The 15000-nt window shown below is 40.6% G+C and overlaps 1 protein-coding gene across 2 annotated transcripts in view; it reads right to left on the bottom strand.

Moving 5' to 3' along the window:
* Positions 1-868: 868 nt before the first annotated feature.
* The window catches only part of LOC143020764 (PDF receptor-like), a 56275-nt gene continuing 42143 nt past the window's right edge, over positions 869-15000 (bottom strand). Inside the window, exons 4-8 of one of the 2 annotated variants that reach the window (XM_076177500.1) lie at positions 14742-14811; positions 6205-6290; positions 4528-4711; positions 3729-3916; positions 1668-1818 (exon numbers count right to left, since the gene is read on the bottom strand). In XM_076177500.1, the coding sequence (XP_076033615.1) occupies positions 1806-1818; positions 3729-3916; positions 4528-4711; positions 6205-6290; positions 14742-14811 (541 nt within the window). In that variant the 3' untranslated portion in view covers positions 1668-1805. Of the gene's footprint in view, positions 1819-3728; positions 3917-4527; positions 4712-6204; positions 6291-14741; positions 14812-15000 lie in introns of those variants that run through there. The other variant, XM_076177499.1, reaches the window with a different exon arrangement.

Genomic DNA, 15000 nt, shown 5'->3' with positions numbered 1-15000 from the left:
TTACCAAAAAATGAATGAATGAATAAATAAATAAGATATATTATTTTTTGTGATAGATTTGAAATACTGCAATGGATTGTGAACCCCTTATGACATGATGCCTTGCATAGGATTTGCTTTTGCAAGCGCCAGCCAGCCGATTCTCTTGAGATGACAAGCAGCACCAGGGCCTACTGGAGTCTCGGACAAACGAGGTGTCACTCATAATACAGGGGTCCGAGCTTCAGATGAATAGGATCAACTGACTGACGCTAGTCAGTCACGGCAGAATCTATACAATGCATCAGTGTTCTGAGGGGTTTCTCTATGCTCTTTCTTTTTGGTAAAGGGCTTTTTTGGTTAACAAGGACATTCTTGTGTTTTAGGGATTTTTCAGTTAAGGGTCACATTTTGTATGATAATACATTGACGTATATATAATATATTCATATATAAATATTTACATGATAATTTCTTAAACAACGTTGGAAATGGCCTCTGTAAATTGCGTTTTCTATTATATTAATTGCGTTTTCTATGAGATTACATCTAATACTTAAAAACGAATTATATTACATCCGCCTAACCTCTATATACTTTTCTTTTAGTAACATTTCTTTTAAGCCCAGTAGTCACGTCGTCGCCTTAGGCAAGGCGGGCGTAGTGACTTCCTTATAACTATAGAACGAATCCACTTAAGACACAAACCATTCTCAGGTGATTTGTTTGAACTAAATATAGTTTGGCAAAGAAAAATATCGAGACACTATGCTTACAGCGATTAATACTATTTAAGTGAACGGTTGTCACTCTGGCTTGAGAAGCCCTCTTCCCTACTCCTTGAGGAGTAAGGAAATCACACCTCTCAAAGAGGCGCGAAGGTTAATGGGTTAGCAGGATGTGGTCATGATCACTTCTTGTAAAGACTCCGGCTGAGAACAGCAGGAATCATCTGTCGAAGACTGCACAGACTGTGGGTTACACATCTCGAGCCTTCTTCTCCTCTTCCGACGGATCTTACTGCTGTTGTTCCTGCTGTGGGCCAGCTCTTGCTGGACCTGCTGGACCTGCTGCTGCTGCTGCTGCTGCTGCTGCTGCTGGATGCACTTGTGGCACACTCCAGCAGGGGACCCACTACCTCCACCGTTTCTCCCGATATCGAGTTCGAAAGTAGGACGACCCATGACCCGAACGTCTGGTAGTCCTTTCTCAGGATCTCGCACTTCGTCCTCACCCTCATTCTTATGAAGGTGGGGGACGGGTCCGCGACGGCTCTCCTCCTCGGCCGTATCACTGTGACACTCCACATTCCCATAGCTGAGGTGATACTCAGTCACACAGTACTCATTGAGCGACACGTTCCCCCTCGAGGGGGACGTGTTCGAGGGTGAGGGCGAGGTGGCGTTACAGGGCGGCAGGGACCTCGTACTCCTCACGGACCGGGACTTCCTCCTCAGCTTCTTCTGAAGAAACTCGGAGGCACTGCTGTGTCCCGGCGTGAGGGGGACCTTGGGTATGGCAGTCGGGTTGGGATAACAGATCCTCTGATGCTCCCTGCAAAGGGCACTACTCCTAAGGACACCGTCTTCCAGCATAGCACCACTAGAAAGTTCTTCAACACTAGGACGACCGGTTTGGTGATGGCGGAAGGCGGGGGTGGTGGTGTTGGTGGTCGTTGGCCGGTCGTGGTTGCCCTGACCTGGTCCGTGGTGGTGGTGATGATGATGACACTGTCCCCCGTTCTTCCTGACAGGTCCTTTCAGCTTGAACCTGCCCGGCTCCCTCATGTGCCCCTTAGGGCGACAACCAGGGAGCCGAGGGAAACGTCACAAGTAGGACCTGCGGGAAAACAAGTTGTTTCTTTTTAAAGAGAGATCGCCTTTAAGAAGGATGAATGGTTTCAACCTGTCTGTCTGTCTGTCTGTCTGTCATGAGTTATATTACATTTTAGTCTCGGATCTCCCTCACTTAGCCCTCTTCCACCCCCTTCTGTGACTTAACTACTCATCATGGCTGCCGCCAGGTGATTTAATTCAGCTGAAGGATACCTCTTTAGAAAGAGATGGGTTAGATTTGAGAAAATTATTCGGAAAAGTTAGAATATCCTCTACAATCCGTGATAACACAGAGGGACTTTATCTAAGCTGAATATAATCACATGGCGCTGGACATAACAAAGCTTTTAAGTTGAACCGAATACGTTAAAAGATTAATTGTGATAGTTCTGGCAATAAACAAGTTTGGGAGTATCTTTAGGCTGAATAAAATCGCCACCTGCTGTCAGCTAAAACTAAAATATTATACTGATGATTTTTTCTACAGGACTGGATATATAATCAAGGTGGTATAGATAATATACCCAAGAGGTCTCTCTACGCTGAACTGGATGGTTAGGCGTTAGCGAAAAAAAAAAAAAAAATGGGAGAGTTTTGCAGTAAATATCCCACAAAAACTCACATCGTCTAGCGTCAACCAGAATAAAATATTTGAAGGGGACAAGACGCTTTAGAACAGTGGGTCTACCTGTGGACCGTAAACACTAATTTTAGGATCACAAAAATAAATCTAGTGTATCCTACCTTTACTAATCGTTAAGCTATGTCACACACCAGACACGTGATCCAAAAGCATGCAAGAAGGCACTGGCCTTTATCAATACCTCCAATCTTTAAGACCTGCACATTTTCATCTGACTCAGATAAGGCAACACATAACAACGCTACATCACGCCATCGTCCTACGAACCGACACAAGCACCTAATGTCACCAGATAGGTCATTAACCTTTCCTTATACCTACCAAGCTATATTATCGTAACTCTAATACATGCATCATGTCTAGCCACACCCACAGATAATACTACTAAAATCATTACAATACAACTAACACACATATAATATATCGTTATCACAAATACATTTCCTATGTGACAGCCGCCACCCAACATGCTTAGATAGGCATATTCCCATTTATGTACGGCCACTGCATAGCCAGAGAGAGAGGAGACTATGAGAGACACTCTCCCTTAGACTCACCAAGAAAAACCGAAAATGGTTTATCTGAACCACTAAACCCCATTTTGTAGCCCCAACCTAACGGCTGCAATACTGAAAGTTAGTGGATGACTCACAATTCTGTTCAATGTTGAAGACTAGTGTAAGTTAGTGAAAATCAGACGATTCTATTCAGTGTTAAAATGGTCTTCTCTACGGGGACAAAGAACAGCGATGCATAAGCTTTGGTCCACGTGACGAAAGCCAAGTTGAGGGATCAATGGCAGGTACCTGAATGTGGCAGTTATATAAGATTGGCAGTCATACTATCCATTTTCAAATCCCGTCAACCCCGTCACCTTCATCGGGAGGTGTAGCACTGGGAGGCTGGCACTCGGTCTCCGGACTAGGCCCAAGATCTCTCTCTCTCTCTCTCTCTCTCTCTCTCTCTCTCTCTCTCTCTCTCTCTCTCTCTCTCTCTCTCAACTTCAGCTGTATTTCTTACACACAGGTAGGACTGACCATTGGTGACTGCTCACCTCTCCCTAATACTCTGAGCTGGAGACATACACTCCCATACTAATGCAGTACATATAGCAGTCAAAAGTTTTTCCCCAGAGGTTCTGAGAACTGTTGACAATCACTCCGGTGTTGCGGGTTTTCTACTTGGTGAAATGTGAGGCCACAATTGATTGGTTGATGGACTGAAAACCAGGTTGAAAACAGTTTGGTTCAGATTTTAGGTACTCGGCTTACCCTCTTGTGGGACTGGTGGCCGTAGATCCGCTAAAACAGGAGCAGAGCGCCATATTCCGGGTCTGATGGTCACGCGGACACTCTGTCACTGTTGTTAGGAACACGGACGAGAACCCGGATCCTCGCCGAACGCCTGCGCTCCGGTGTAGCAGGTAGTTGTCGATGTACTTCCGGAGGGCCTGCCGTACCTGCCGAAGGATTTTTACCTTAGTTGTTGTCTAAATCTTCACCCAGACATCAATAAATATGTCTGGATGAATACACAGAAGGTTTTATTGTAGTCATATTGTGCATGTGGTAGGAATGTGCAGGACTGGCTCTAGTTGTGTGAGCATAAGAACATACGAACATAAGAATGAAGGAGACTGTAAGAGACCATAAGGCCTACACTAGGTAGTTCTATGTCTCTTACCACCAGCCATCCCTATCCATAGACTTTTCTAATCTTCTCTTAAAAACAACCAATTGTCTCAGCGCCCACTATATAGTTACTAACTCTATTTCTTAAGTTAACCAATATGTTGTATTAGTCTTCACCCAAACATCTGTGCAAATAGACAAAATGTTTTAATGTAAATTCAGAGTGTGCAGCATGTGGTAGGCAAGTGCAGGACTGGTTATATTTGTGTTTGTTGCCTGACTAGGGTACCAGACATACCTGTCAGGGTGTAAACATACATCGTGCTTACGTATGAACCTTGTGTCAGCCACCGGAATTCAAACTCAGTTTATTTGCGGAAAGGACCGGGAGGGAACATTTCCAAGTTGATTCGGACAAGGTACAAGGCCTCCCTCTTACCTCGCCATTGAGGAAACAGTAGAGAAGAGCAATGAAGAACCCTTGGAATGATCTGAGAAAGTGCGTGGCGAACGACCAAACCCCAAACTCGGTGGCAGTCTTGTCGAGCGGGGCGTCGATCATGTTGAGCATGTTTGTGATCCCCAGCAGAGGTAGGAGGACGATCGCCGCTTTCACCGCTTTCCTGGTGGTGGGAAATAAGGGTTACTAAACGTCAGGTCATATGAGGTCATAGGGATATATAAGAATCCCTCCCGTATCCGACCTAATTTGGCTAACGGGTGTTCTGATTTTCTTAATGGGGGTGATTTGAATACGCAAAGTAAATTTGATTGATTGCTTGATTGCTTGATTGATTAATTGATTGAATGATTGATTGATTGATTTAGTTTGACGTCTCCAACTCCCCCTATCAGGGGGACGATGTCCCTTACAGAGGTCTTTGTACAGTAAAATATAATGAGCCATGCCCTTGGTTCATCTCGCTGGCAGCAGAGTTTGAACTGCCATTACCTCGATCTCCGCCACAAGTAGCGACGCTCTAACCCGTTCGGCCAGAAAGCATCTAAGGTAAAATAAGGAATGAAAGTTGTATATACATTCAATGCACATAAATGTTGTTCGGATAATGGGAGGGATAATTGGTTCGGATATGGGAGGAATTACTATACTTTAAGATTCAGAAGTACGTATAAGTGAACATATGGAAAGATATACATATAGAATGCCATGCTCATATATACATATATACATACATACATACATACATCATGCATATATAATATATACATATATACATACTCGTACATACATACTCTTACATACATACATACATACATACATACATACATACATACAATATACATACATTCGCATATAATTATACAGGAGAAAACAGAGAGCTGACGCTAAAATATTTCGTGTATTACATCTTCAGACAACACAAAATGAAAAAAGCGTAATAAAACTAATGTTTAATTTCAACTTCCTACGGAAGAAAATAGCATGAGTTAATGAAGAGAAAACGTCGGAGAAAGAGAAGGAGATGGAGAAGGAAGACCTTGGAGGGGAAGAAGGAGGAGGAGAAGGAAGAATTTGGAGAAGGAGAAGAAGAAGGAAGAAGTTGGAAGAGGAGAAAGAGGAGAAGGAGGAGGAAGAGAAGGAGAAAGGAACGAAAGAAAAAGTAGAAAAGAAAGTGAAGAAAACTAAAGAAAAGGAGGAAGAGGAGGAAAAGGAGGAAAAGGAACAGAAAGAGAAGAAGAATGAAGTTGGAAGAAGAGAAGGAGGAGAAGGAGAAGGAAGAGATGTAAAAAGAAGAGAGAGTAGAAGAGGAAGTGAAGAAAATTGAGGAGGAGGAGGAAGAAGAGTAGATGTTATTTCATTGTTAAGAAGGAATAGGTGTAAAAAGAAGAAAGTAGAAGAGAAAGTGGAGAAAATTTAAGAAAAAGAGGAAGAAGAGTAGATGTTATTTCATTGTTAAGAAGGAATAGATGTAAAAAGAAGAGAGTAGAAGAGTAAGTGAAGAAAATTGAAGAGAAGGAGGAAGAAGAGTAGATGTTTTTTCATTGTTAAGAAGGAATAGATTTAAAAAGAAGAGAGTAGAAGAACAAGCGAAGAAAATTGAAGAGAAGGAGGAAGAAGAGTAGATGTTATTTCATTGTTAACCAATGTACCTACCTCACTTGCTGCGCCTCGCTGGAGTTGCTCTGCCTCAACTTGGTAACCAAGACACGAATGATGTTCAGGAGGAACACCATGTTGAGCTGCAAGGAGAAGAAGACGTCACAGAAGAGAAGTTGAGGACAAATATTCCCCACCTACCCACGATGACGTCATCGGAGTGCCCTGGTCTTGCATTTGCTTAGTTGTGGGTTCGATTCCCGCACCCCTCTCCGATTCCCAGCAGTGACTGTTAGTTACCTGCACTTCAATAGTCACCTAAGCGCATAATAGGGCAAATGTGTCGGCTTCGGCCGTGGCTATTCAGTGCCTCCTGGCGTAGGCACCTCACCTTCTTCTTCTTCTTCTTCTTCTTCTTCTTCTTCTTCTTCTTCTTCTTCTTCTTCTTCTTCTTCTTCTTCTTCTTCTTCTTCTTCTTCTTCTTCCTCTTCTCTCCTTCCCCTCCGAAGGAGAGGCGGGCTGGGATGGGTATTGGATATGTGCGGATGTAATACCCTGAGAATATTGCCTATAGGAACTTTGTCTTCAGGGATATCGTGTGAAGAGTATTCTTGGTTTTACATTGGAGTGGGCGGATATTGGTTATAGAAGGATAGAATAAGGTAATTTCACGAAATAAAACTGGTGAAGAAATTTCGCCAAGTTAAAGTAAACGGGAAAGAGTGGGCAGACCTTATCTCTATGAAGAACGAAGGGTGGGAAGGGGGGAGGGGGAGGAGGGGAGGGAAGAGAGGGGGGAGGAGGGTGGGGGGGGAAGAAGACGGATACTCAAGAAGGCCCAGATGGCTTCAGAAGCAAGGCCCCCAAGACCTTCCAGGTAGTCGAGGAAGGAAAGGGTCTGGACAGGAACGGAGGGGGAAGGTAGGGGAAGGAGAGGGGGAAGGGGAGGGGAAGGGGAGGGGAAGGGGAAGGGTAAGGGAAGAGGCTCAGAGGGAGAATGAAGATATGGAAACGGAAGGGAATTGAAGGGAAGGGAGGGGAAGGGAAGGGAAGGGAAGGGAAGGGAAGGGAAGGTAAGGGAAGGGTGAGGAGGGGAGTAGGATGGAATAGGAGGGAGTAAGAGAGAGGGGATTGGAGTAGGAGAAAGGGGAGGGGAAGGGAGGTGAGGGGAAGGGAGAGGAGAGGTCTGGAGGGAAAAGGAGGGGAGGGGAGTGGAAGGAAGGGGAGAGATGTGGGAGGAATAGGACAGAAGGTGAAGGAAGAACCTAAGAGGAGGGGAGATGGAAGAGGGGAGAGGGAAGAGGAGAGAGAGTTTGAAGGAAGAGAAGATTACAATCAAATATTACATTGAAAAGAAATGGATTTGGTTGAGAGAAAGAGGATAGGAGAGAGGGAAGAGGGAAGAGAGGAGAGGGGAGAGGGGAGAGGAGAGAGGAGAGAGGGGAGAGAGGAGAGAGGAGAGGGGAGAGGGAAGATGGGGAGAGGCGCCCTCTGATCTATGAAGAGTTAAGCCTAACCTAAATATACTAAGCCAACCTAAACCTAGTTAACTTAACCTATCCTAGTATAATCTAACATGGCCCAACCTAGAATAGGTTAAACTAATTTAACCTAACGTAGCCTAAACTGGCTAATCTAGCCCAACCTAGTTCAACCTAACTTCAACCTGAATTCAACCTAATTCATCTACCTTAGCCATTAGAGTCAGCCTAGCGGAAATTCGCTAGAAATTGAAACACACTTCACCGCTTCAAAAGCAAACTTAGCGAGTCCAATTTAGCGAAACTTCCGAATTGAAGATCAACATTTAAACAATGCGACTGAATGGAATCGTCATTAAAATAAAATAAAATAAAGTTTGGAAAATAATTTAATTAGATATTCCAACCGAAGGAGGGGTAGGAGGGGAGGGGGAGAGGAATGTCACAGAAATTAATAAAATCATTTGACGACAACAAAAATAAAACTAGATAGATGGGCTGCCACGGATCTGAATAAAATCGTCTGGTGACTACCAGAGTAGGAGATAAGGGAACACCCGGTACGTAAGGACTTCCCCTGTTAAGGCCAAGGTATAAAGTTGATATTGGCTGCCGTCAGGTGATTTTATTCAACTAAACCAATCTTAAAGCAAGCATGGAGATACAATAATTCAGATAAATATATATGCATCGAGTTACAAAGAAAGATGACAAAATAAATGAATAAATAAATAAATAAATAAATAAATGAATAGATAAATAAATAAATAAATAAATAAATAAATAAATAAATGAATAAATGGTCACCCTACCTATGCCTTTCCCTCCTTTTCCCTCCGTTCCCGACCCCTCTCCCCCCTTCTCCCCCTCCTTTCCCCCTCCTCCCTCCGAGGGGAAAAACGACCAAGCTCAAAGAAAAGTTTGAATCAGTTACTTATCAGTCACCGCGGGGAGTTTTCGAAGAAGCTAAAAAAAAAAGAAAGAAAAAAAAATCTTCTTCTTCTTCTTCTTCTTCTTCTTCTTCTTTTATTAATTCATCTGTTTCTTCCATCCTGAGAGCCACCAGCCTATTTCATTCACCTCCGTGGTACTTCCTCAGCCTTGGTTCTCTGCACGACCTTCACTCTAACCAGCGAGGTGCGATACAGCCTTTGCACGTCAACATAGTAAAGTCATACGGCTTGGTGAGGTTGTTCATATGGCGTGACAAGCACGTGGTTGTGGTTGTGGTTATGGTTATGGTTGTGGTTGTGGTTGTGGTTGTGGTTGTGGTTGTAGTTGTAGTTGTATATGTATATGTATATGTATATGCATATGCATATGTATATATTAATTCATATGTTAGTTAACTTGTTAATTGATTTATGCATTTATGCTTTTTTAATAATACATTGGTTTATCATTTTAGGTATTAATAATCTTATTCAACTATTAATTCATAAATTTACATTTTCTTCAATTTGTTCTATTACTTATTTATCCTGTCATTTCTTGATCTCGTCATTCATGGTGTTTTGCTAAAAGGTCTATTCCTCATCCTCATCCTAGTCCTGCTCCTAATACTCCCTCTTCTTCTTCTCCTCCTCCTACTCTTCCTTCTCCTCCTCCTCCTCCTCCTCCTCCTCTTTCTCCTCATAATCCTCCTCCTCTTCCTCCTCCTCATTCTCCTCCTGGTCCCTTTCCAATTCTCTGATTCCGTCAGTTTTGCGTCTGAATTTGGTGAAAGATAAGAGTTTCGACTTTGGATCTTCGTGTAAGTCGAGTTCTATTTCCAGAGAGTCATCGTTTGCTGTCTACAATCGCCTCCTTGAGGGAGTCTCATCCACTGATGAAATCTAAACAAGATTAGGACACTTCAGCTCGGAATGAAAGCTAACGAGATGACGCCATAAAGTGAATTCTTCGAGTCTTGATTCTGATACGGAATGAGTATGTTAGTTCAGGTTAGATAAATTAGGTTAGGTTAGGTTAGGTTAGTTCAGGTTAGATAAATTAGGTTAGGTTAGGTTAGGTTAGGTCAGGTCAGGTCAGGTCAGGTTAGGCTAGGTTAGGTTAGATTAGGTTAGGTTAGGTTAGGTTAGGTTAGGCTACGTTAGGTTAGGTTAGGTTAGGTTAGGTTAGGTTAGGTTAGGTTAGGTTAGATTAGGTTAAGTTAGATTACGTTAGGTTAGATTAGGTTAGGTTAGGTTAGGTTAGGTTAGGTTAGGTTAGTTTAGGTTAGGTTAGGATAGGTTAGGCTAGGTTAGGTTACTATAACTTAGGTTAGGGTAGGTTAGGTTCGGTCAAATTAGATTAAGTTATGTTAGGCTAGCATAGGTTAAGTTAGGTTAGATTAAATCAGGTTAGGTTAGGTTGAGTCGTGTTAGGTTAGGTTAGGTTGGGCTAGGTTGGATCGTGTTTGTCGATCTAAAAACCCAAAATCAGCACATACACGATCCAATCTGATCGTATCCAACCAGATCTATCTGGTAGCCTCAAGATCAGATCGTAACGTGGATGGAGGTCCGTAATGAGACGCACAAATGTTGTTAACAACACAGATGTTCTAAGTATGTGAGAACATGTGATACATGTGTCGTCCCACAATATAGGTACTGTCCACACTCAACAAAATTAAAAAATATATATCTTATAAACGGTTAATAATTTTGGCATGTGATAAGTATGAAAAGATATATATATATATATATATATATATATATATATATATATATATATATATATATATATATATATATTTGCAGAAAAATATTTTTGTCTATTTAAAACATCATCAATGGAAATGGATGAAAACGTTCGGACTACGTTTCTTATTTACCAGTGTTTTTTTCTGCAAATCATATTCACGTGTCATTTGTGAAATACTACAATACATATATATATATATATATATATATATATATATATATATATATATATATATATATATATATGAAAACCATACTACTCCTTGACTACTTAGTTCCCTCTCCCTCACTCCTTCATTCGTTCTCCTCACCATCATTCGGTCAATTTCTCCGAGACGCCATTTTGGAGTGACCAGGTCACAAGAACGCTTCTGGCTATCTGGACGAGCCCCAAGAAAATATTTTTCCCTCTCGATGAAAATAGCTTTTCCTCCACTTTCTCTCTCTCTCTCTCTCTCTCTCTCTCTCTCTCTCTCTCTCTCTCTCTCTATCTATCTATATCTATATCTATCTACCTATCTATCTATCTATCTATCTATCTATCTATCTATCTTTCTATCTGTCTATCTCTTTATCTATCTATCCATCTATCAACCTATTCATTAATTCATTGATGTATTATCTATCTACTAATTCATTCACTCATCTATTCATATGTCGATATGTTTGTTTGTTCACTTATTATTTTATTCATTTATCTATCTAATTATTTACATGTTTATCTAACTATTTATTCATGTATTTGTTTGTTTGTCATTTCATCTATTTTTTATTTGTTTACTTATTTTTTTATTCCTTTACATGTCTATTTATTTCTGCATTTATTCGTTTGTCCATCTATCTACTTATTTGTTTATTCATATGTTCACTTATTTATTTACTTGTCTATTCACTTATTTTATTTAATTCTATTTATTCATTTATCTATTCATTATTGTTATTACTATAATTACTACCTTATTGTATTTACTTATTTATTTATTTATTATTATTATTACCGTTATTATTATTATTATTATTATTATTATTATTATTATTATTATTATCATTATCAATATTATCATTATTATTATCAATATTATCATTATCATTATCAATATTATCATTATTATTATCAATATTATCATTATTATTATCAATATTATCATTATTATTATCAATATTATCATTATCATTATCAATATTATCATTATTATTATCAATATTATCATTATTATTATCAATATTATCATCTTTATAATCAATATTATCATTATTATTATTATTATTATTATTATTATTATTATTATTATCAATATTATTATTATTAATTATAATTATTATTATTATTATTATTATTATTATTATTATTATTATTACCATTATTATTTTATTCATTTATCTATCTATTTATTTATCTATTTTTTCAAGGGAAGGATGTCTTCATTGAAATGTACTCTTTAGCCTTATGGACAGAAAGCATCTGGTACCTCGGACCCTCTCGCGTGACTCAAAATCCCCCTTCGCGTCTTTGGATTCCATACAGACCCTCAACATCGATTCCTCTTCTTCTTCATTTTCTTCTTCTTCTTCTTCTTCTTCCTTCTTATCTTCCTCACTGTTCTCTTCATCTTCCTTATTCTCCTTCTCCTTCTCTTTCTTATTCTCCTCTTTATTTTCCTTCCCCTTCTACTTCTCCTCCTCTGCTCTTCTTCCTTAGCTTCACCTCCTCCCCTTCCTTATACTCCTCCTTCTCCTCCTCCTTCTCCTTCTCCTTCTCCTTCTCCTTCTTCTTCTCCTTTTCCTTCTCCTTATCCTTCTCCTTTTTCTTCTCCTTCTCCTTCTCCTCCTTCTCCTTCTCCTTCTCTTTCTTCTCCTTGTTTCATTGTTGAGATAAAAAAAAATCTCGATATTTACTTAGCTTCGAATCCTCGAATAGAATGATTTGCTCCAGTATAGTTTAAAAAATATATACGTTGCAGTATTAGATTAGGTTAGGTACTGAAATAGCCATATAGGGACCAAAAGTTCTCTTACTCATCATCTGTTCATGTAATTCCTCTTTCTTTTTCTCTTTCTTTTTCTCTCTCTTTCTTCTGGTTCTCCTTCCGTCTCCATCTCTTCTTCCTCTTTCGATCTCTCAATTTTCTCTTCTTCTGTTTCCTTTATCAGCTTCATCTGCCCCTCTCCCTCCTTCTTCTACTCTTTCTACTACATATCTTCCTCCTCCTCTTCCTGTTCCTCCTCCTAATCCTCCTCGTCTTCCTCCTCCTCCTCCTCCTCGTTTTCCCGATATTTTTTTTTTTCACTTTTTCCTCCTGACCTTATGCTTATCCATTTTCTCCTTCTTCCCTCTGCTGATTCACCTTACCCAGTCTCCTCTCCAGTCCTCCTCCTCCTCCTCCTCCTCCCTCTACTCCTCCTCCTCCACCTGTTCCTCTTCCTTCCCCTCCTTCTCCTCCTATTACTCTTCCTGTTCCTGTTATTTAAATTCCTCTTTCTGGTCTTGTTTCTATTCCTCCTCCTCTTCCTCCTCCTCCTCTTCCTCCCCATCCTCCTATTCCTCCACCTGTTACTGTCTTTCATATTCCTCCTCCTCCTGTTCCTGTTTTTTTTTTTCTCTTCATCATCTTCCTCCTCCTATTCCTCTTCCTATTCCTGTCCTTCATATTCATCTCGCTGTTCCTCCTCTTCTTCCTGTTTCTCCTGTTCCTTCTCTTCCTCCTCTTCTTCTTCCTCCTCCTCCTTCACTTCCTCCTCTTCCTCCTCCTCCTCCCATTAGTCAATGCAGGAGACGACTGAGGCCTTTCCTTTCTTCAAGTGCCACGGCAGCTGATCGATAGTAGACGCCTTCCCTCCTCCTCCTCCTCCTCCTCCTCCTCCTCCTCCTCCTCCTCCTCTCCTCTTCCTCCTCTTCCCCCTTATCCTCCTCTGAGACATTTGCCGATACCTATTGTCCTTTCTGTATTTGAGCAATGTCCGTCAGCGACGATCAGGGTCTCCTCCTCCTCCTCCTCCTCCTCCTCTTCGTCCTCTTCTTCCTCCTCCTCCTCCTCCTCCTCCTCGTCCTCTTCCCCCTCCTCCTCCTCCTCTTCCACCTCCTTCTCCTCTCTTCCTCGTCCTCTTCTTCCTCCTCCTCCTCCTCTTCCTCCGTCTCCTCTTCCTCCTCCTCCTCCTCCTCCTCCTCAGGCTTTACTTTGAAGTCCTTGTTCTTCCCCAGAAGCTCTTCTTCTTCTTTGTGCAATGTGTCTTTTCCTTCACGTCACCCAAATAGCAATCAACACAAATTTTGCTATTTTACAATCTATCTTGTTTATTTGATAAATTTATGTATTTATTTACGCATTCGTTTATTTACTAATTTATCTATTTATTCATCTGTTCATTGATTTATTTGTTTGTTTATTTACTTATGGTTATCTGTTAACTTATTTGATTATCATTAATCCCAGTGGTCACAGTTTCCCTTCCCACGTTCCCTTCCCCGATATTGAACGTGTCCTTTCCCAGTTTTAGACCAGAGTAACGGTCAACCTCTTTGTAATTTTTCCTAGTGTTTACTTTCTGTATTTATAATCATTCATTTCTTTGTTATTGTTACAATTGAAAATGCTAATTGTGATTAGCGAAACGTCTTGTATCCTGTTCTACCCATTAGATGGCTTCTATGGGCAACTTAGTTTTTTCTTTACCTCTCCATGCTAGAGAGATCTTCAGAAGACTTGAAACTCTTCACCGGAAACTCATCAGAGCTCAGTTTGCTGTTGCATACAATTCAATATGCCTTAAAGAAAATATTTTGCCGCGTTACTCCAATATATATATATATATATATATATATCTTCTTTTTTACTTCTTCCTTTTTTTATATTCTTCCGGCGACAGCAGAGATCTTGATCCTAATTGGCTTCACCACCAGGTCATATTTTCCCCTTTTGGACACTATGTCCGTGCCAAGGTTGATATTAGATCCGTTTAAGTGAGAGAAGATGTCACTCCTACAGGTCAAAGCCACTATGATACAGTAGTTTATGAAATACAACGTTGTAGCTAAAGAGATCAGTGACATTTAGTTTTTGTAATGAAACGTTGTTTGATACAACGTGATTCCTGGTCAGTCTGCAAGCCTTGACTTTTCATATTATTGACATCGCTATATTCGCATTCGGTTCTCTCATCGCCATGTAATGTTACGGAGAATCGAGTATATGCCATCATATATCAAAACTACACAAACGTGTAATTTTTCATGTATCTATTGTACTTCTACTTGCAATAGAACTGTCATGATAATAGAATGCTTCTATTTGTTAATACTATAGTTCTATCATGATAAGTCTTATGTTTTGCTGATAGCTGTGTTAACACTGTAACAAGGAGAGATGTCCCTATTTACTTATGGTTTTTGGGCACGTCTAGATGCTCGAAACGTTTCGTTTATACTCACCGAGATGACAGCGAGGCGAGGACCTTCCAGAATCCAGAAGTATCGAGTGAAGTTGTAACCCCACCAGCAACTGGAAGAACAAAGAAAGAAATTAGTTAATCGGAGACAGAACCTAAGACGTTTGCGTACATCAGCCACCTCGACAGAAGGCATAATCAAGAGGCTTCGTCAGTGAGGTACCTGAGCTTCATTAGCTGCCTTAAATGGCTTAAGTTTAGTTAACTTGGGCTAAGTTAGGCAGGGGCTTTGTTTCGATTAT

Source organism: Oratosquilla oratoria, chromosome 40 (assembly GCF_046742065.1).
Source record: "Oratosquilla oratoria isolate Oo_2021 chromosome 40, ASM4674206v1, whole genome shotgun sequence".
Lineage (NCBI taxonomy): Eukaryota > Metazoa > Arthropoda > Malacostraca > Stomatopoda > Squillidae > Oratosquilla > Oratosquilla oratoria.
Note: the sequence above shows the minus strand (reverse complement) of the source record. Positions and strands in the feature narration are given on the sequence as shown.